The 22,884-nt window shown below is 40.6% G+C and overlaps 1 protein-coding gene, 1 long non-coding RNA gene and 1 other non-coding gene across 3 annotated transcripts in view; 2 read left to right on the top strand and 1 right to left on the bottom strand.

Moving 5' to 3' along the window:
* Nucleotides 1-2,652: 2,652 nt before the first annotated feature.
* Nucleotides 2,653-5,384, bottom strand: LOC137848468 (uncharacterized). The gene is made up of 3 exons (XR_011091371.1): nt 5,236-5,384; nt 4,711-4,859; nt 2,653-3,776 (listed from the first exon to the last, which is right to left on the bottom strand). It is a non-coding gene; the product is annotated as an uncharacterized lncRNA (long non-coding RNA).
* A 484-nt stretch (nt 5,385-5,868) lies between these two features.
* Nucleotides 5,869-5,939, top strand: TRNAG-GCC (transfer RNA glycine (anticodon GCC)). The gene has a single exon. It is a non-coding gene; the product is annotated as a tRNA-Gly (tRNA).
* Nucleotides 5,940-7,709: 1,770 nt separating this feature from the next.
* ROR2 (receptor tyrosine kinase like orphan receptor 2) overlaps nt 7,710-22,884 on the top strand; it is a 151,521-nt gene continuing 136,346 nt past the window's right edge. The window contains exon 1 of the mRNA XM_068667765.1: nt 7,710-8,037. Coding sequence (XP_068523866.1) covers nt 7,941-8,037 — 97 coding nt within the window. The 5' untranslated portion in view covers nt 7,710-7,940. The remainder of the gene's footprint in view (nt 8,038-22,884) is intronic.

The raw sequence follows: 22,884 nt of genomic DNA, 5'->3' as shown, positions 1-22,884 counted from the left end.
TGGCATATGCTGAGGCCTTTTAGATGAACTCTTCTCCACAAAAATGGTACTGGTGCCTCAGAGATATCATCAAGTCTGTGCAATAGCTCAGAGCATCTGAGTCTAATTTAACTGTGCTATTTAATTTAATTACAGATTTGTTGTAAGAAGTTGACTGCTGCTGCTGTTATGGTAGCTTGGGAAAGAAAGATGTCAAGGAACGTTCATTTGAAAGGCTCTCATGAGAGGCAGGTACACTTGTGTAGCACTGCAGCTGATGTTACACAAGTCAAGTAAACCTCCATCAAAACCATAGGCTCAGCAGTTTCTGAACAATAAAATAGGATAGAAAACCTACTTTTGTACCTGTATATTGGTGATGTTACGGCTGTTATGGGGAAACAGCAGTGACTGATCTAATAATCCATCCTTGACAGGTTGCTCAAAGTCAAGAAAGCAGACTGATCCCAGATCAGAGGTTTTGACTCCAGTATGTCAAAATTTGGTTACATAAACAGAACTCAAACGAGGATGCATGTTCCTAGAATCTCTGAAGTGAAATGGACGTGGTGCCACCAAAGTAGCTGACCAGGTACAAAAAATCTGTTTCCCTAAAAGGCAAAACAACATACTTTCCTTCTGTCCCTTTCTTCTACTTGTGAAATATAGGGAGATAAGACTTCTTCATTCGGGAGAACTATTTAATATACTCCCAGACTGATGCAATTTCCTGTCTTCCTTGGTGGATCAGACTGAGCTTGCAGTTTAAACATAAGACTAAATAGACATACTAAATATTTAGACATAAATAACTATTTATGTCTAAATAGTCAATAGACTATATATATATATATATATATATACATTTTTTTTCTTTTTTTTCCTAATTATGGTTGATCTCCAATCCTGTCATGTCTAATTTGTGAATGAAAGGCACAGAATGTCAAAGCAGTGATAATGACAGGAAAAATACGCTTAGATAACTTCTTTCTATTTGTAGAATTTGAGGACCATAACTGTATAGATGAGACAGGATAATTACCTATTTAAAAATCCACTTTAGTAACAACGAAGAAGTTATGTAAGAAGGACAAGAAAAATGTAGACTGTTTTTTATTTTTGTGTGGTGAACAGCTGTTCAAATTGTTCTGATTCCAGTAAAAGGGGACAAGAAGAGGTAGAAAGTGTCTTTAAGTGAGCAGAAATATTCAATTTTTCAATTTTTTTCTTTGTTTGTTTTGTTTATGGGACTGGTACATAGACTAAGAGAAAGTGAAACCAAAGGACAATGGGTATAAAATGGGTAGCAGTGTTGCAAATCAAAACCAGCTGAACCAGACATAGTGCAAGCTTGCAATTATATGAAACAAAAAAATCTATTTTAAAATAATGTTACTTGTTTTTTTAATAGAAGAGAACTTCAGTGGCCCATGTGGGACTTTGGGACCCAGGTGATGTGTTCATTCCAGCCAACTGGCTTTACATATCTCTCCGGGGAGAAAAAGATTTATGCAGTCTTTAAAATGTTTTAAATGTAGAATTATTTGTAATCATATCTTCCTTGGTGTATTTTAGTCCCAAGTCTTTATCTATGCTGCCCATTAATTTAGTGTGCATATCTGCTAAGCAGTTGTATTCATGCCTATGTTCAAGTTCACGTCACTCTCAGGTTCTTACTCAGTAAGTACAATGGTCTGTGAATGCTACAGAATAAGCTATTTGCTCAGGCACAGACATTTGAAAATTCATCAGTACGCTGAATTTACTTTTCACAAGTGTGAACTTCAGAATGTAGTTGAGAGAAGGGAAAAATGTGGCAGACTGTCTTCCTCAAAGTGTTATAGACCAAAGGAAAAACAGTTGGGATCGCGTACTTAAAGCCAGCAGCATTCATCTGCTGTGTGCCATCGAACACAGCAACACCAAATGAATTTTACTTGTATACATGTTCCCATTACTGTTTGTGTGTTATCTTTGAAGTTCTTCCCATGGTAGCTCTTGCTCCCTTATGTGTGTATGCCATATGTGCCCCTGAATATGGGGAGAGAGGAATGAAGGAGAGGAATTTCACTTTACCACATGATGGATCCCTAGTGCAGGACTGCAGAATAATTAGTTTGGCTCTCTTGACTAAGTTTGTTGTCCATTTTGGGGTTGCTTTGTGACTGCAAAGGCACAGGAATTGCAAGAAAAATCATGCTTGTGGCCTAAGCAATAAGAGCTGCCTGCTTTTAGTTTTTGCCAGATTTTACCTCTTTCTTGAGTATATCCATCTATTTTTTTTCAAAGCCAAGGCAGTCTTTGATGCACTTTTGACAAGCTTGTAATGAGATGTCTCCCATCTGGAGAACTCTTAAGTGCACTTGGGAACACAGCATACAAATTCTGATCCCTCTTTGATGTGGCCCTGAACCCGGTGTGCCAATGTTGAAGACAGCCTCTTCTCTAGCTAAGGCTAGTTTTAGAAAAGAAAAGAAAACAAAACCAATAAAAAAAAACCCTGCCTCTCCCAGCAAACACTGCCTTCCCCCACGCCCCACCCCCACCCACCAAAAAGAGACATTTTTTTTTGTAGTTGGTACCCTTTGGTTGCTGATTTATAAACTGCTGTTTCAATTCAGTTTTGGACATTTTGATGTCCATATACTGACCTTTAAAAACAAACAAACAAACAAACAAACAAAACATATATATATATATTTATATATATATAGTTTTGTGGTAACTTGGAAACCTTTGATTTATTTTCAAATTGAACTTTACTTTATCCTGTGGTGTTTACATCCACTGACAGTTTTCATATCTTCTTGACTGGAGTAATGCATTTTCAGTGTTGTTTTGCAATGTACTGCAGTACTTCTGCAGTACTTAATATCCTACTGCTGAGGTTTGGGGTAATGGACTTCTAGTTCTGTATGAACTCAACAAGCAACTTAGGTGATTAAGGACATTTAAACAACTTTTTACTTTGAAATCTGCCAAATTTCTGATTGTTGGTGTTCCAGCTTGACAGCCATAACAAGAAGGATATTGTTTTGAGATTTATCTAAGTTAAATTGTTACGATTTTAATTATTTGTGTTATTTACAGGACTGGACTTCTACTGCCAGGATGATGGCTATTAACTACTAAAATACATAGAAGTATTTCAGTACAGCTTACATCAAATGCTAATGACAATTGCATGAAAAAAAAACCCTCTGTTTTATTTTGGGGGCATGAAAAACCAAATGCCACGTTCACTCTTTAGTGTAATCATAATGACTTCAAGGATTAGTTTAGCTCTAAATTAAATTGATTGATTCAGGCATTTAAGCTATTGCTTAGTTTGTATAAAAGAAATTAAATCCTGTTCCTTATTCATATTCTAAGCTTTAATAAGTCTTTCTCTAATTGTTTTACCTGTAGGAATAACTGATAGAGAAGAGAGATGAAAATTCCTGCTCCTTTCAGTTTCTATGACTCAGGGGGTTGAGAAGGCATCAGTCTAAAGACACCACATGTTGCTCAGACCTTCAAGAGGGTATGATTTTACTAGTCAGGAAAATCAGCTCTATTTTTGTGAGTGTTGTCTGCATCCTATCCCATGAAATAAATGAAAAGCTGAATTAATGCTTCTTGTAGTTCTAGGAATGAGAAATGCCCTTGATGATCTCCATTTATCGAGAGTGATGATTACTTGAATGCTTGTCAGATCTTCTTATTCTGTGGGGGGCCAGCTTCTGTATCAATACTGTTTGATACATTTGTGTGTGTTGAGGTGCAAACAACAGCAAGAAGGGAGATAAATTCTGTGCCTGTTTAAAAAAAAAAAAATAGGAAGAGGTGAAATATTTTGTTCAAAATATGTATTGAAGCTTACTATTTGTACACATATATGTATCTCAATATAACATATCTAAATCATCGTAAATAGTGATCTAAAAGCATGATTAAAAAATTATACTATTTTGTTCCTGTAAGAGGAAAAAGGTTTTTTTTAAGTGTTTAACTTATTTTTGATTTAATTTTAATAGTTGCTGATTTCATTAAAGATATCAGAAATTTGCAGGTATGAATGTGAGAATAGTGTATATAGCACTGTTTTCCGAGTGACTTCTCCAAAATTCTTTTTTATTAAGTGATTCTCTAACATTTATCAGCATGACCAGTCTCATGGGCTTTCTGTACCTTGCTCAATGTCTTAACCATTTAGCTGGACTTCTGATGACTTCTAACAGTATGCACTTCTCCACTATTGTAAAAACAATTGTAGAAGAAAATCTAAAAGCTGATCCTGCAAACGTGGAGCATATAAGTAATGTTTGTAATAATATTTTTTTCTGTGCTCCTTATATCATAGGAATAGAAAGATCAGGTGTGGAATTTGTTTTTTGAATAAAGATAGTGCACTGGTTAAAACTTATTTAAGCTTGTAAAATGATTGTAGGAACACTATGTCCTTGAAGCTCAAACCACGTGAGAACTTATATTTTCTTTAAAGTGTTTTTGTTATGTTTATTACGAAAGCAGACACACATGGCAAATGGAATTCATCTGAACTCTATCAGGGATTTCCAGACAAGCTCAGGCCAAACTCCAGCTCTCCCTGTTGCTCTCAGCTACACCTATCAGGCACGTACCATATGGCCATGCAAAAAAATACGTGTACAGCTTTTTCTTTGTCAAATAGCGACAAAACAGTTTGGGACCATATGCTACAGAACACAAGTGAGCACTCTAATGGCTTACATGAGTAGGGTGAATCAACTCAGAAGAAATGTGCAATTGTCCATCCTTCTCTTCCCACTGTACATGTCTTTCTACAACACACAACAAGAATTCATACTGTGGTTTCTTCACTCTAGTGACTTCATCTCAGTTTTGCCAAGTGATTCTCCCTGCAAATGTGAAATATGAAATGATAGCTTTTGTGGTCAGTGACAAAGTCATTTGTGGCTGTGAAGAAGGCAAATTCTCAGTATCTAACTTGTTCTGGTAATTTGGCCTTCATAACATAACAATCACTCACAAATGAAGTTTCTATCTAATGCTAATTTGTTCCCAAGTGCAAAAAAATTATTTGTGTCAATATCCTAATTATTCTCTGAGTTTATTTATTTATTTTTATGAGAGCAGGAATAAAGAATAAGGCAAAGGAGAAAGAATACATTCAACTGTAGGTCTTGTTACTATTGTTTGCCCTCAGCCATGTAACCTACCAAAATGAATGCAGTATCATATAACTAGGAAGTAAGATACACCCTGGCTACTTACCATCAGTGGCAAATGCAGCTTTACTTTGGAGAGCAGCAGAAGAGTGTATAGTGTTTTTGTTATCATCAGCTTGTGCACACTGCATACGCTTCACATATCATTTTACATGGCTGTGCAGGCTTGCTCATTTCCCATGAGATCAGTTCTCTTCATCTCTGTAGATGATATTATGAAGAGTAAGGAGAAAGCCATCCAGATACCTATAGATATATTAGTCTGGCCTCAGGAATTTGCAAAGCTTTGGAACAGTTTGGAGGAAAAGATAAGTTAATATCATGGAAATATATAGAACACAGTGTATTTACTGAAGAGAGATCATGTCAGTTGAACTAATAGCTTCCTTTAAAGCAGTTCTTGAAACAAAAAGTTTATACTAGATCTCATTCATCTAGACTTGAGTTAAACATCTCATATACCTCCAACAAGGAAGTTACAGGTTAAGATGAAGGTGATCCATAGGCTGTAAATTGGATGAGGAGCTGGCAGAAGAGAGGGAAAGGAGAATTTTTGAAAATATTAGGTGGAAGAATGCTCTTCATAATTTATCTCTCATATTAAATAGAGGATGTTGTTGTGTGCTTTTTTATTCATTTTTTTGTTTTGGTTTTGACACACTAAATCATATTTGAGCTTGCATTGGTGGTTCAGTGGTAGAATTCTCGCCTGCCACGCGGGAGGCCCGGGTTCGATTCCCGGCCAATGCAACATCCTTGTTAGTTGGTCTGCCGATGATCATGGAGGTCTCTCCAACTTTAATGATTCTATGATTATCAGCATACAGCCAAGTGTGTTTTGCTGATACAGAGCCATTCTTGATAAAAGATGGAGCAGTATAACTTTTCCAACATAAAGTTCCTATGATCTTACAAAAAGAACTCATCCTGATAAGTTGAAATACAATGAGAAAAAAAAACGAAGGGTGAAGGGGGAGTGCCAGGCCAGGCTGACACTTGATTTAGTTCACTGCTGTTAAGGAACACACTGGAACTTATAAAGACAGAGGATGTAGATTTCCTAACACATCATAGCATATCTGTTAAGTGGAAAGGTGCTGTAATCATCAGAACGTATTAGCCTTTTTAGCACTGATAGGAAAGTGCAAGTGCTTTGGAAGAGAAAGCATGTCTAATGACAGAGCTTTAGAAAAATTCAATCAGATTTCCAAAAGTGCAGACAAAAAAGAGAAGAGGAGGACAGAGGTAATCAAGGAGTGCAGAGTTGTTTGTTCCAGAGGAAATTTGACAATTTAAGCTTTAGTGCAGCAAAATAAAGGTTGAGGAGTATTTCTTTTTCTATTTCAATAGAAATGGGAAGTGGGAAGATACTTAAATGAAAAAGATAACAGCAGCACAAGAGGCAAGGAATATAAACTGATAATGAATAAATTTAGACTGGAGATTGGAAATAGCTCACTGAGCATTGAAAAGGCAAGGTCTGGAGCAGCCTTCTAATCAAAAGGGTGGAAATCATTTTTAAGAAAGAAAGTCCTCAGTACTCTTAAGTTTGGTTTCATTTGTTTATGAAAGGGATTACAAAAAGTGTTGTTGTGATGGCAAGGGACTGGATTCAGCCAGTCCTACATTCCTACCAAAGAGGGATCAGGACCTTCCTTTGTCACCCGTAGGTGCCAGAAGAATTTTCAAGATGGAACTGGAGAGCTGAGAGGGAAGAAACGATATGCAAAAGCAAGAAGAAAAGAGTATTTTGTAGCATTTTCTTGTGTTTGCAATAAAGAAATTTAATGTAAAATCGCTACCACTGAACCATGTACATTTAAAGCTTGACGGGGGGAGGGTTGTTAAGAGATTTGTATATATTTATACATATATCAAGAGCGTATATTCAGCATTACTCGACATCACATCCTTAGTATCAAAGTCTAAAGCAAAGGCAAGACTGTGGAGAAGACATCTAACTAAATTTACTGATGAGTTATAACTTTAAAAGTACGTCAAATTAAGACGCGCCTTTTTGGCACTCGTGATGCAGTTAACAGATGCCTGCTCCCGGGTCTGCGTTACCTTAGCGCGCTGGTTTATTTGAACTGCAGAAAACATAAACTAAAAAGGGTTTAGGAAAGCATATTCAAATCGCGCTTACGGCGTCCCTATTTCCGGCAATAAATCACTTTCTGAAATGTTTTGAAGCCTTATTGGGGGCAGAGCGCTCTCCTCGCTGCTCGGGACGGAAAGTAAAAATTAACTCCGGCCGTCCGGGGGGATTGGGAGCGGCGGCAGCCGCCCGTCGGAGGGGCCGCGGGGCTTTCCCCCTGCCCGGGGGGCTGGGGGCGGCGGGAGCCGGCCCGGAGGAGGGGGCAGCCCCCGGCAGAGGGTGCCGGAGCGCAGGGACCGTCCGCCCCTCGGCGCCTCTCCCTCCCCTCCCCTGTGTCGGATTTGTCCCCGGTGACGTTGGGATGCTGGAGAGGCGGAGGAGGAGGTGGAGGAGGAGGAGGAGGAGGAGGTGGAGGAGGAGGGGAGAGGAGCGCGGCTCCCTCCGCCCCCAGTCGGGGACAGTCCGCTAGCGGCAGCGCAGAGCCGGGGCGGCGGTGCCGGGGACACCCGCTGCGCACCTCCCCGCTCCGCTCCGCACCGCTCCGCTCCGCACCGCACCGCACCGCTCCGCACCGCTCCGCGCAGGGCAGCGCAGCGCAGCGCAGCGCGGCGGCACCGCTCCGCCCGCAGGGAGCCGGGCTCGCTCCGGGCAGCATGGTCCCCGCGGCGGGACCGGCCGGGCGGCGGGGGGCGGCGGGCCGCATCCTCGCCCTGCTGGCGGCCGCAGCCATCCTCCGCCTCCGAGCCGCAGGTAAGGAGGGGATGCGCCGGGGGGGAGAGGGAGACCCGCCGGAGTGGGGGGCAACGCCGCCGCCACCACTTTTCGGGAAGAGGGTCTGCGGGGGAAAGGGGAGGGGGGCTTCCAGGGGAGTTTGCCTGTGCGTTTGGGACCGGAGGAGCCGCCAGCATCCCCATTTGGTGTTGATTAGTTTGTTTTGGTGTCTTTCTTTCTCTCTTTCCTTTTTTTTTTTTTTTTTTTTTTTTCTCTTTTCCTCTCCTCTCTCTCCTACTTTTTCTTTTCTCTCCTCTTTTTTTTTTTTTTTTTTTTTTCTTTTCTGTTTTTTGGTTCTTTGCAAAATGGAAACCTGATGTCGCCTCCTTACGAGGCGGGCGGCAGAGGCCCCTCTTGAGGAGGGCTCGCCAAAAATTCACCTTTCCCCGGTGCATCCCTGCGCCTCTGCCCCGCTCCGGCAGCGGTGGGCGCTCCGTGCGCCCCCCCGGCCGCCGCCGCCGCGCACCGGAGCTGGGTGGTGGCGGTCGGTGGGAGGGGGGAAGAGGGAGAAAACAAAGGAAAAGTTCGGGGTTTTGTTGTTGCCGAGGGTGGATAGCAGCGAGTGGAGCCTCCTCCTTCAGTCTGCCCGCCCTCCAGCCCTCCCCTCGGAGCGGTTATAATAATGTGTTATTATTTGGGACGTTGAGTGTTGCCAGAACCTCAGCGGGAACCAGGGGGAGGGGGGCTGGGGGCTTAAAGCCGAATGGGCGAGGGGCAGCCGCCGCGCTTGCAGCCGACGGAGGCTCAGCAGAGACTCCTTCTGTGTGTTTCCGAGCTCGGAAGGGTCCCATGTCCCTTGGGTACCTGGTCGACCCTCGGGGACGGAGGAGGTCTGCCTTTGGGCTCGGGAAACGCTAGGACTCGGTTCAGCGAGCTCCGCGATTGTTTTTGGGGCTGAATAAGCTGCCCTTATTAACATCTGACCTTGCGCCGCGGCAGCGGCAGAGCGGCTGCTGAACAGTTGCCAGTTTGTCCGGCACCTCCGAGGCGAGCGCCGTGATTTATAGGGACCTTAGGGAGCGTGTGGGGTTAGAGAGCCGCGATGGTGTAAGAGTTCCTGTAAAAGAAGCCGCATAACTTTTTTTTTTTTCTTCTTCTTTATTTATTTATATTTTAATAATTTTCCCCCCTTCTTCCACGCACGCCTAAAATGTGTGGCGCTTTCGGAGCAGAAAGGGGGGTGGTTTACCCTGTTCGTTTTACCCGGGATGTGAAACGCGCTGGGAGGGGGGTAGGAGCTGCCGGATTCAGCTCTTTGATCTTTCCTAAAACCATTCCCTCCAGAATTGCCCTCTCCCCTTTCGCGGCAGATAAACCTTGCTCAGAAACTCCTTCTCGGGGCGCTTCGCCTAGGGACTGAGGGAGAGGTGAGAGGAGGCACCGTTTCCGTGCCGGGCTGGAAACCCTTCTCCTTCTGTCCCGGCCGGGAGGGCGGGCGAGCAGCGCCTTCCTCCCCCGCCTTTCCCGGCCCTGGTTTAATTGCACCGAGGTGCAGGAGGAGACCGATGATGTCTTTAAGGAAAAACAGTGATGCTGCAGATTAGAGGGGACTTGTTAATCAATTGCACGTTTGAAAGGGCTTTTCTTCCCTTTGTTGCTCTCGCTAATCCATTTACCTCTCCCCGGGAGGTGACAGATGCCTATATTTCCTGTTATTCAGCGCCGGGGTCCTAGGTCTTGCCATTTGTTGCCTTACCGTGAAGGGAAAGGGTCAGCAGAAAGCTGGAGGTCTGGGGGTTTTCCGGGGGGAGGGTGTCACCGCTCGCAGATTTGGGGTCAGTTCCCGTCGCGTTTATTTTTCCTAGCGCCTTTATTGCTCCTTTGAAGGGGGAGACCGCTAACAAATTGCGCGGGCTGCCCCCCCATCCTCTCCCCAGCGGGGACTCGGGGGGTGGGGGGAGGTGTCTTCTGAGGCAGAACCCTTCCCTCTCCCCCCGCTGCTTGCTCTTTCCCCACAGAAAAAGCCCCAAAACGCCGTGCCCTGAGGACGGCAGCGCTTTCTGCTTCTGCCTGTGCCCGTCACCCGTGGGCACCCCACGTCGGGGAAACGTCCTGGGGGCAGTGCGCGACCGCAAACCGGCGCCGAGGGGGACGCGTACACAACATTTGTGTTTGTCTCTGTGCTGCCCCAAAAGTGGGCTTGCGCTGGTGGTCCCAGCCAGCTGCGGGAAGCGTGGGCAGGCGGTGCAGCTGGGGGCTCCCCTGCCCGCACCCGACATGCTGCGGAGCGGCTGGGAGCCCCCCCACGCATCTTGGGGGCTGCTGTAGTTAATCTGTGCTCCTCTCTCTAATTAGACTCGCTTAACGGCAAAGAGAGTGTGTGTTCGCCCACGCTTAATTTCTGTGTTTATTTTTGAAAAAGGTTATTTCAGTCTTTTCTGGTCTCTCTTCGGAATACGACCGAGTTACCAAGGGACAGGGACTGGCATGTTGGTTTCCTGGAAGTGTAGGTGCACAATGCGCTCCGCTTCCAGGACACACACTGCAGTTTACTTAACTTGTTTCACCCCTTTACCGTTAAATAGGAATTTATTCGACCTGAAGTTAATACTCACGTGACTCACAAAGTATGCAGAACACTGTGTTTAAAAAATAAATAATTTCTGTCAACAGAGCTTCTGGGAACGAAAACATAATGGTAACTCTGTGCTATGATTTTGCAAGCCCTGTGGTGTGTAAACTTCTACCCAACATTACAAAGAAAAAAAAAACGACTCGTTTCTTAGAGTACGGTGTTAGTAGAGAAATGAATAAAGTACAGATTACTTCTGAGCGCTTTTAAATGCCTCACTACAAAAAGCTGTAAAATGCTTGAATCTTTAAAGTTGCATGGGATTTAGCTATAGCCCCCTCCTGACTTTAATAAATGAGATTCAGCTCTGGAAAGTGTACTTAGGTCACCTGGTAAAAGTCCGTGCAGCTTTGAATACACGGAATCTTCACACAGCTTTTTAATAAATGGCATCGACTACGCAGACTACCTTAAGCATGGCCAAACTTTATTAAAGCTTTTTCTTGCATTAATTAAATAGTTAAGCAATTCAGTGGTGAAGTTTATCTTAGGGTCAAGGGTTGACACTGAATGATTTTTCCCCTGGAGTGTCTTGATTATGTTAAGCATTTGTAATGGAATTGGTGTTTTCTCCTTAATCGCTTTTCTGCTGTAAATAGAAATGCAAGATGCAGGGAGAAAAGGACCAGTTGGCAGACCTGGCAAATTCATCCTATTTAGTGAGCTTCCAGTTGTTTGCAGGAAAGCTGATCTTTTTCTACACTCACTGCACTTTAGCTTGCAGAATTGTCATTGGCATGGAAATATATTTGACCACTAATTAGGAATCAGACTTAACCCACTAGCCAATGAGATTGACATTGTAAAAGGAAGAATGGTAATAGGTACTCTCTTTCATTTGATAGTCAATGTGAATCTTCTGTATACAAGACTTGTCTCCTCCTCATGGTTTCACTATTTTTTTCAAAGCCTGAAATTCACATTTTGTGTTCAATGAAAATGTCAGATAGAAGCCATCAGCATCTGAGGTCTTTAATCACACTTTTGACTGAGATAATTTATTTTTCAGATCCTCTTTTTATTATTTTGAACATTGCAAGCAAAGCAAAAATATGAAGCAAACTCCCTTCGGTTTTCCTACATAAATCTTTCTGTAGATGTTCTCTGCTGCGTTGTGCGGTTGCTCAGAGGAAAGAAATGCTACTTAGAGTATTCCGTCTAATTTATAGCATCTGTCACTATGTTCTCTGTGCGAAGGATAGCTTGCTATTTAAGTTTGTTTATTCATTGTGAGGCTGTTGCTTTGTAAAGGAAGTTGTCATTAGGCTCAGCATGTCTGGAAAGTATGCAAGTCCTCAAGTCTTCTAATCCAGTGACTACAAAGTAGTTAAAGCTTCAAAGAAAAGAAACGACAGGATTTTGGTGCACTGAAAGAAGATGCATTGTTTGTTAATCCTGCTTTTTATTGTTACTTATACTGCAGACTCCTGCAGCATTGCTAGTAACCATTCTGGGCAAACATCAATTTAACCTAAATGATTGACTTTCCTCTTGGTTTTGTCTAAACGTGTGAGTGGGTTGGAGTGAACAGCACCTTACTAGCTTTTTGCTTTAATTTTTCTCCAAGCCTTTGCCCTGCACAAACTTCCAACTAGATAGTTTTTCTGACAGTCTCCACGACCTGACCCACAACTAATATTTTTCTCCTTCTGTTTGCCATCCTCTGCTACTTTGGGAAAGAATTTCCATAACTTTCTGAGCTATGTTGGTTGATGATCTTTTTTTTTTCTTTTTTTTTTTTTTTTTTTTTTTTTGGTGGCAGTAAGAGACATTTTCCAGAAAATCAGCATGATCCCTTACCTGTAGAGTATGTCTTTGCCTTTTAACTGGTAGTGGACAAGAAGTTTAATTTAAGAACACAAATCTGTGTTACAATTTCAGTGAAAACAAGAAATCACAGTAAAAAATGCATCTTACTAGCAGTACATGGTTATTGTAATGGGGATAAGTAGATGCATCCCACTTACTGTAAGCTTAGCTAGCTCACCAGATGCTTAGCACGGGTCTGAAGCAATTTGCAGTTTGTTGAAGAAGTAGTGTGGGTATCCTACCAAGAGCTCCTGAGTTGGTTTAAGATTAGTTTGTACCTGCATAGGCTGTTGTGTGCACTGCTTCCTGAAGCAAAGGGTCTATGCTGCTGTCTGCTGATTGAATTGTTCTTCATTTTACTGATGCTTTCTGGTTTTGCCACATAAACTGTCACAATGCACGTGCATCTGTGATAGTAAAGAAGTGTGGTATGCAATAGCTGTTCAAAGAGAAAGGATAAAACGATATCGCTGTTTCAGTAGAAGGTATTTGAAGAATGAGCATGGTCTTATGTATCTGTTTTCTCTGAGTCCAGGACAGAGCAGACAGGCATCACTGATATCCCCTCAAAGTGTTGTTAGTGTGCAGTATCACTGGCACCTGAAGCACTTTGATTAGTTAGTTAAATCAGCAAGCTCTGATACTCTTCTGACAGGGGGAAAGGACTTGGCAGTAGTGAAATGCTACATGGGCAGAGGAGAACAGAGAATTCACATGATGAAAATAGACAGGACCTTTTCAGTAAACGCTATGTTGCTCTTGCTGGAGCAACAGGAATATGTTTTGTGGTGGTACTGCTTGCAGGAAATGCCAAGTGAAATCAATGGGAAACTGTTCCAGACTCCAGTGTCCCCAGTGTCTGGTTTCAAAAGCTGAGTAGCTCAATCAGGCACTTTTATTGGGTCTCCATAGGTATTTTGTCACTGAGATCTAGATCAATTTCAAATGACACACATGCATCTAAGTATATTTTTTAGATTTCATAATTCCTCTTCAGGTGATGTAAACATTTAAAAAGAAGCTACAAGCACACATTTGATTCTATCTTGAAACAAAAAAACCCTATGTACATATCATCACAACTGTGAAACCCTCTACAGAATTTAGATTTCTTCTGTCTTCTAATTGTTCTGCTTGGACTTTTCCTTTAATATCTGTAGCATAAATGTTTTATTCTGTAACTCCAGGTTAGTGCCCCTTGTCCTCATCAATACTGCTCTAGGCTATTCATTCAGCAGTTCATCTGGTAAGTATTATTTCAAGATGAAGTGGCTTCTATAACTGTTTTCCTTGCTTTTGGTAGTTTACCACAACCACTCTCCAACCCCCCAGTTAGTTCTCCAAAAATTATGAAGTTTCACTTTTCAAAATGATGTACATGACTGCCCTGTTTAATCATAAATTAAATGATCAAATAAATAATTCCTTACCAAAATATTAATACAGTTACATATCCAAGTGTAGAGTAGATAGAGGACAACTAGCTCGCAACAATAAGCAGTAAGAATTTCTTTCATGTTTCTTAAGGAAAAAATAAAAATAAAAAGAAGAAAAACTATGTTGTAAATAGAAGAATTTGATTTGTTGTAGTCAAAAGCAGAAACACTCTCTTCTACATTACATGAACTGTAAGCAAAAAGAAGGTCATCGTATGCAAGTCTAAAGGAGGAATCACAGAGCTCTACCCAAACACAAACTAGCAAGACTGGCAGACTCCTGCACAAGTGCAGGAGCTTTCTCTGCTCTTTGTTGACAACAGCACAGGTAGGTCCCAAACCTCTTGCTCAGGCATCTGGGAGACACCACAGATTTTTCTGAAGAACAAAATTAGTGAGCAGAGAAAGAAAAATCTTAGTAGGGGGTTAATTCAGAGCAGTGCTCAGCCATTTGAGTTGTCATTTACAGTAAAATCTTAGAATTAATCATTAAAAATTATTTAAAAAAAATAACATCCCACTTTTAATACCCTTAACAAGCTGTAACTATTGAACTTCTTAATTGCATATGGACAGACATCATTCATAACTAGCAGGACTGCTGAAAGAAATTGCCTCCTTCCCCATCCCCAGTTCTTCATCCTTTCCTTCCTGCTGGTTGTCTCCTGATATCTTCTGTCAGAGCAGTGGGTGGGCTTTCAGCACCTGGCTTCAGTCAACGTTGGCAAAATCCATTTACTTGGTCTAAACTAAGATGGTTGATTTTGTCATTGATGGTCACATGATCTCTCATATGAGCAAGCACTTACAACGGGCCAGAGGAAGCTGTAACTTTTATAGTGCTGGCTACCAGGCCGGAGTTTAGAAGGGAGGTCACCAGTTTCACTGCCCAGTTCAGATACAGCAGCCTTTGGTAAGAATATTTCACTGATCAGCTGGGAGAAGGATGGGAACTGTGGCAGCAGTAGTATTTTCCAACAGCAGAAGTAATGAATCTCCATTTGTTTCACAGAATCACAGAATCACAGAATTTCTAGGTTGGAAGAGACCTCAAGATCATCGAGTCCAACCTCTAACCTAACACTAACAGTCCCCACTAAACCATATCCCTAAGCTCTACATCTAAACGTCTTTTGAAGACTTCCAGGGATGGTGACTCCACCACCTCCCTGGGCAGCCTGTTCCAGTGCCTAACAACCCTTTCAGTAAAGAAGTTCTTCCTAACATCCAACCTAAAACTCCCCTGGCGCAACTTAAGCCCATTCCCCCTCGTCCTGTCACCAGGCACGTGGGAGAACAGGCCAACCCCCACCTCGCTACAGCCTCCTTTAAGGTATCTGTAGAGAGCGATAAGGTCGCCCCTGAGCCTCCTCTTCTCCAGGCTGAACAAGCCCAGCTCCTTCAGCCGCTCCTCGTAGGACTTGTTCTCCAGGCCCCTCACCAGCCTCGTCACCCTTCTCTGGACCCGCTCAAGCACCTCGATGTCCTTCTTGTAGCGAGGGGCCCAAAACTGAACACAGTACTTGAGGTATGGCCTCACCAGAGCCGAGTACAGGGGGACGATCACCTCCCTAGCCCTGCTGGTCACACTGTTTCTGATACAAGCCAGGATGCCGTTGGCCTTCTTGGCCACCTGAGCACACTGCTGGCTCATATTCAGCCGACTGTCCACCATCACTCCCAGGTCCTTCTCTGCCTGGCAGAGAAGTTCGCATCGCTCTGTCACACACTTTCCTCAATTCTTCCTTCATGCTTTATAATTGCTTCCCATAAACATTCGCAAAACTAATCATTATCCTTGGTGTGATGTCTCCAAAAATCCCTCATTTAATGGTTAAGTTACCTGTGTGCTGTCATGCTGGTCACTATTTTCTGTTTCTTTGTATGCTTTGTCTTAAATTTGTCTCATATCACAAGCCATTTAATACTTCATTGACCTGGTCAATTACTGGGTTTCTATGAGGGTTCAGGTGTATATAAAGAAATAACAATCTGTTACTGGTACAGTAAGTCTGTGTGAGAGAGACATACTAAAATTAGTTGTCTGTGGGATCAGCAGTGTTGGCACAGTAGATTGAGTGGGACCACACAGTTGGGAACAGGAGGGCTGAGTCACAGCAACACCTCCTGGGACCAGGTGAGGATGCTGTAAGACATCCTCACAGAAGCTCTCTCACATAGATTTGTTCTTTTGGATGTAGAACAAATAAAGGTTTGAAGAAAGAAGAACCTTCTGCAGGGCAAAAGGCAATAAGGACAATACTAGAAACATTCATCAAATTTATCTGGATTTGTATGCCTCAAAAATATTGCTGGATAGAACAAGATCAGAAAACAAAAACAGTATGAATAGTAGTACTTGACAGACCTGGACTATAACAGCTGAGTTATTTTAAAATAGGTTCTGTGAATTTCTTCTATGAACCAGTAATAATAATAATAAAAAAGCTGTTTGAAAACTTAAGAGACCCTGATGATGTATAAAATCTTCTGCACACTTGATCACTGTAAAGTTTTGGAAGGAAGTTATATGACGGAAAGAACATGCTGAGATTTCATAGTGTATAAAATGAGTGCATAATCTGGGAGAAAATTTGACAAGCTTTTCCTGTAGCTACTTCTAGTGTAGAAGACGACATGTCAGAATTAAATTATAGAAAAACAACAATACCAAACATAATGATGTGGCAGTGATGTTTCTGTATGTATTAATTTCTACCTGTTATTACAAAAAGAAAAACATTAGAAGAAAACATAAAGAGGCAAGTGGAAGCAATGCCAATACATTTTAGAGAACGTATCCCAATGTAATACACTGCTTTATTTTAGGCAGTGAAAATCTTGTTCTGATTCAAAATGTGTGTTAGTGCGTACATTTCACTAACATGCAAAGGAAGCATTTTCCTTTATGAACAGGTGCGCCTACCCTGAGGTGTGCTTGTCGAGTAACATGAAATCACCCAAACCTGATAGAAGAGAGCTGACTGGCCAAAAATGAGCCCTGCAGAACCCACCCAAGGGCTGGTGGGGCTGGCTCACTGCCTGTCCCCAGGAGCCCCGATGCTGTCACGGGAGAGGCTGGAGGGTGGCACGCGGCAGCCCCAGCACAGAATCACCTAAATCCCCACAGGGCTCTGCTCTCAGAGACAGAAAATGTGATACGCAGAAATATTAACATAACTGTGTGGGCTAGAAATTTTAGAGACACTTTTTGCAATATTCTCACACCTGATGGCTATCTAAGATTCAGATTCTGCAGGTCTGAGCCTAACGTGTGTTCCTTAAATAAAAATCTCACTCACCTCGAAAGTCTAGTCTGCAAACAAGTGTTTAATTAGTTGTTGGTTGCTTCTTCTCACCACAGATACCCTTCATCATTTTTTTTTGTGTGAGTAGTCGAACCTCTTTCAGTTGTGGCTTAGGCTGAGTTTTGGGATTCCAATCTGTTTTGTATTGCATTGTAGCAGCTAAGAATGCATAATCATTTTAAATTAAGTGCGCTAACAAAGCATGGGACTCTTTTTAGTAGAATAAACAATGAAATATGCAAAAGGAAAATTTTGTGAAGGTTATACAGATCTATTAAATCTTCAATCTATTAAAGCTTTTGTTGTTGTTGTTATTTAAATATAACTACTTGAATATTCTAAGTTCAAAATGCATCTTGCTGTAACTATATTTTTAATTTGTTGTCTTTCTGTGGAGAAATACAAATCATGTTTCTTTAGAAGGGATTTGAAGCACTTTTCCCATATGGCTGCAAAGAAAAAAAACAGAGCAGACTGACATAAAAAACAAGGAATTACATTCATATGAAATTCCTTTACTGGCAATGGGAAATAAAAATCATTTAAAGTATCCTAGGAAACCAATAGCTGAAGGGTGACCTTAAACATAAAATAATATTTTAAAATATTCTGTCATTATATTGGTGGTTAATGATGACTTCTTTCATGATAGACCAGAATCCCTTACAAAGGGGAAAGTGGTATTATGTAGATAAAATTACAAGCTTGGACAGGATCTGAACCAAACCTACATAAGGAAAATATATAGACTTTTTTTTTTTTTTTAATTTTAAAAATAACCATGCTTTCATGCTCTGCCTGGAAGCAATTTAATACAACAAATTGACTTTTTTTTTTTTTTTTTAAAAAAAAAAAAAAGAATTTCCAGCCAGACCAGAAGCAGTAGTTAATAAATATCTTGTGAGGGTGAGTCTGTTCTTTATACTTGGTTTTGCATACTGAGTGAATTTGGATATTAATATCTAAAATTGTAGATAGTTATTCAACCTGTTTTTCTAGAACTGATCTCACATTTATCTTTTTCTGTCTTGGTCTTTGTAGAAACAGGATTCAGAGACCATTTCTCTTATAGGTAATAGAGTATCCGCATCAAATTCCTGATATCATGGGTTTCAAAGCAACAAGAAAAAAAAATCTTGAAAATTTTATGTCTAGAGAGTATTTGAATAATGTTTTTGAAAAACACACAAATATTTTTTCAATGTGTTATTTATCAGAATACCAAAGGTAGGAAAAGCTTTAAATACAATCATGCCAGTCAAAGCCCAGAGTATATAGAGTTAGGAAAGTCAAATTTCAGAAGTTAACCTCTTCCACAATCTGAAGCTCAAATCTAAAGTTGGGAACAGTTTTGATTCTGGAACTTGAGGATGGATATGTTTACACAGGAAAGTACTGCAAAAAGGGAAGGTATAAATTTAGAACCCATCTTCAATATTCGAAAAAGTGGCAAACATTACCTCACATTTACTGAACACTTACTGTGTCCACAGAGGTTGTTATTAGAAAGTACTAGTTCAGTGTGAAACCACAGAGTAAACTAGGTATAGTAACTTCTTCCTGCAGAGAAGTCTTCAGTGATCAGTGAAATACCTGAAATGTCATCTCTGTTAGTTTTGGTCATTGGTACATGGTTTACCATTTCTAGAAATAAACCATTTTGTAGAAATTACCATTTCAGAAATAAACAGAAAAAAAAAATCAAACCTTAGTGCTGGGATGTTAGGCATCATAGAAATTATTCCAGTGTCTTTTAAGTCTCAAGACCTTCAGAAACAATCATCTCAATAAAGGAAAAGGGGACCTCAAGAGGTCTGATTATATGTTCTTCAAGACAGAACCACCTACAGCTGGCATAGCATATTCCCAGGAGGTGACAGGAGCAGAGGCTGAGTGACATCCATAAGGAAGCATATGGACATGAGCATAGGCTGGCAGAGTGTATACTGTTCTGTGGTTGTGGTTTAAATGCATTACTCCCTGTTACTGTTCATTCCTCCACCCCTTGTAGCTGTATTATAGGATTTTTGCAAGCTTTGAAACATCTCCTGAACTTTGAAACAAGCCGTTTTCAAAAACTGTATTGTTTTCTTACAGACATCCCTTTTTAGAGCCTCCCCCCACCCAAAATGATTTCCCCAGCCTTCTGTCTTACATCATGTTTTCTGAATCTCTTGGCCATGCTCATTCTTCCCCACTGACCTTTCTCCAAAACATCTTTCTTGAAGTGCACTAACCCAAGCTGGAGTATTCCAGCTCAGGCTGTACCAGCACTGGGTGAAGGAAAAGGGTTATTTCCTATATTTACCAGATGACGTTGCTTTTGTTTCCCCAAGTGATGTCTGACTGTTTTGTGGCAGAATGGCATTGCTCAAGTTCTGATCTGCTCCAGATCTTTTATGAAGATTGTTGCCAAGACTGTTCATCCTCATTCTGCACCAGTGCAATTCTTTAAGCATGGAAACCTCTCCTTGTCATTACTGAACTGCTATTCATTTGTGCCCATCACATACCATTTTTATTTTTATTTTTTTTTCTGACATTTTCTCTCATCTGCCAAGGTCAGCATGCTGGCAATGCCTTGCACCTTGGTATTGTTTGTGGATTTCAATAAGTGGAGTATCATTAGCACCAAAACTTGTTAAACTCCATTGTAGCAGTTAATTGTTGATAATTAAGTCTCAGAGTTTTCCAATGAGTTTGCATTCATCTCCACATCATGTTTTCGTATTTCACTTATGAGAACCACTTGAGACTGTTACTTCTCAAACTAAGTAATGCCTTCATTTTCCCATGGTGCCTTAGCTTCATGCTGTCATTCAGTGCAGGATAGGAGATGTTATATTACAGTCCTTGGGAGGTAAACTTCCCTCAGCAGAAACTCTTGTGATGTGTCTAAGTTTTGCTTCTGTGGTTTCTTCTTAAATAACTTGCCTTTCTGCAACTTATCACAGTATTTTGTCATAACTGTACCAGAGGATAAAATTCATCATTTTGAAAGGTGGAGTTCAGACATCACTATTTCCAAAGATTCATTTTTTTTTCCTGAGTTCAGACAAAGTTCATAGAAAACTTATTGCAAATAATGTTTTGTATTTCTTTTTAATATCATGTCTTCATCATTTAAAAAGATTAAAATTATATTCTTTAATCTCATACTGGTTAATGTTTTCTTGCCCCCCCCCCCTTTTTTTCAGTTTAAAATATGATATTCTGTGAGTCATATGTTGCAAGACCATACAATTTATTAAAACTACTGTATGTTTCAGAGTATATGATGTAATCTCAGTTTTAAACATTAATATTAATCTAAAATAATTTATGGCCTTAGAATTTTTAGAAATCATGTAAGAATAAATGTATACACTTCTCATTGTCTCAATGGGATTGTCCATAGTTCTGTAACTCCCATCTTCTTGTTCTTTGCTTTCACTTTACTTTTCTGTTCCCAGGGATTTATTTTTTGTCCTTATGTCCTACATGTATTTTACTCTGAGACTTTTATTTATTTATTTATTTTGACTAGTCTCTGCCCTCGTTATTTACCACTTTAGATCTAATGAACTCTCACACGTGCTGTGGTGGCCACTGAGGGTAGGAAGCACTTCAAAGTGATCCACAGTGCTTGCTGTCTGGAAAAAAAAAAATCTAAACAGGAAGTAGAATGAAATACTCCAAACAGATGGTTGTCAGTGACTAACTGAGCCATTATTAAGATTCCTTCATGTTGTTGCTTTGGAAAGTCTGCTGGTATCAGTACCTGTACTTCTCTTGTGTAGGATGAAGGAGTGAAACCAGGAAAAGGTAAGATGGGGAGCACAGCTCTGATGAGGTGGGAGTGGACTGGGGTAGATGGACTAGTCTGAGCAGAGGAGCTGGATTCTTATCGAGTTTATGAGGAAAAGATGTCTATGGAGTGAGGAAATGGGGTTAGGGTCGTGTGAGTTTGTGATAGCAAGGATAGGGGAGGCTAAGTTTCTCATGTGTGCACACAGATTAGAAACTATTAGAAATTCCTACCTAACAAGTACTAAACACAGCACTGAACTGTGCTGCAAGAAGTCCTGTCCTATATTTTCTCTACTTTTTTGTTCTTCAGGAGGTATAATGTAAGCAATGACACTGTGTTTCACCATAGGTTGTATAGCAAGTTATATATAAGAAGAGTCTGTAACTGCTGCAGTGGTTGGCTACTTCACATACCATGCCCAATTTGAAACACTCAGAGTGACAGAGGAGGATTTCATTATTAATTTTACCATCTACAGGTCCTGTCACTTTGAGAACTATAATATTACAGAAAAAAAACAGTGGATTTGGCATGCTTCAAAAAATATACATGCCTGCTTTCTTCAGATCAAAACTATAATTACGAAATACTGAAAATAGTAACCTCCTTTGCATGTCTGATCTATGCAAACCTTTTGTGGTGTTTATTCATTTAATTGTTTTTAATATGTGCTGCTTTATCTTATTTTACTTTTATTTTATGTATTTCCCTCCTTTAAACTAGTGAGACCACTCTCTTTGGTAATTCTGTGTCAGTTAGGTCAGCCCTGGGCTTTTCTGAGTGGAGACTGCCAAGTTTTTCTAAAATGCTGGTGGTTGAGGGATTAGAAAGAATGTCCAAAAGGGACTGAGACTGGAGACCTCCAAATGTCTTTAATTTTAAACCATAAATTGGAAGGATTCTTCCTGAGTCCCAAGAGAAAAAGCCAATGCTTTCATTTATGCTATTAGTCATCATTCCCTCTGCAAACAGGGTTCCCCTCCCATCTGCAAAGGCTACAGTTTGTTTTGCTGTTTTAACAAAAATGAGTTTAGTTGATTTAATGTTCTGTTTTGTGATGAAGTGTCTTACCTAGGTCATAGTTTAGCTGTTAACAAGATATTTATGAAGTGGTAAGATTTCTCTGTTCTGTGGTGAATTCAGTCTCTAGAGTGGGACAAAATGCTATTTAACCAGCAAATAAAGTAGTTCAGCTTCAAATTATATGTTGAAGTTAAATGCAACAATTTTAATCTTTTAGTAACCACTTAAATGAGTGGAGTATCTGGAATGCCTCAAAACTCAAGTAATTTGACCTCTACTATAGGAAAAGCTAAAGCCATTTCAGATAGCTTAGTATTGCAAGTAGCTATGCAAAGGAAAATGTTGGATATAGAAACCAAGTTAAATTCCTGGTTTTATTCAATGTGCAAACTGTTAAATGCAGCTGAAGACAAGTAGCTTATTCCCGAACTTCTTTTATTATTTATTTTTTTTTCAGTATTCAAGACTGGTTTTAATAACATCAAATACTGTGCTAAATCCTTGTAAGTATTTGAAGCTAGCATTTGAGACGTTATGCTGGAAAGATGTATTGTCTGACATGTAATAACAGTGTTACCAGCGGTATGCTTACCACCTTCCTGTATAGTATTTTTTGGCATCTAACACTATCAAAGTAATTAAGACCCAAGCAGCAGGGGCCTTCATGTTCAAGGTATTTGGTGCAAATACAGTTATTTTTAAAGGAATTCTGTATCAACCATGGCTTCAGCAAAACTTTTGAAAATAACATTAGCTAGTATTTCACCTGCATATTATAAACCAGTACCTGCATATTATAAACCAGTAGTGGTTTATCTCTATGCCTCTCACAAGTACTAAAAAAAAATTATTTATGAGTTCTTTCTCAACCCAGTTGTCCATCAACAG

The sequence above is a fragment of the Anas acuta genome, chromosome Z, assembly GCF_963932015.1.
Source record: "Anas acuta chromosome Z, bAnaAcu1.1, whole genome shotgun sequence".
Taxonomy (NCBI): domain Eukaryota; kingdom Metazoa; phylum Chordata; class Aves; order Anseriformes; family Anatidae; genus Anas; species Anas acuta.
Note: the sequence above shows the minus strand (reverse complement) of the source record. Positions and strands in the feature narration are given on the sequence as shown.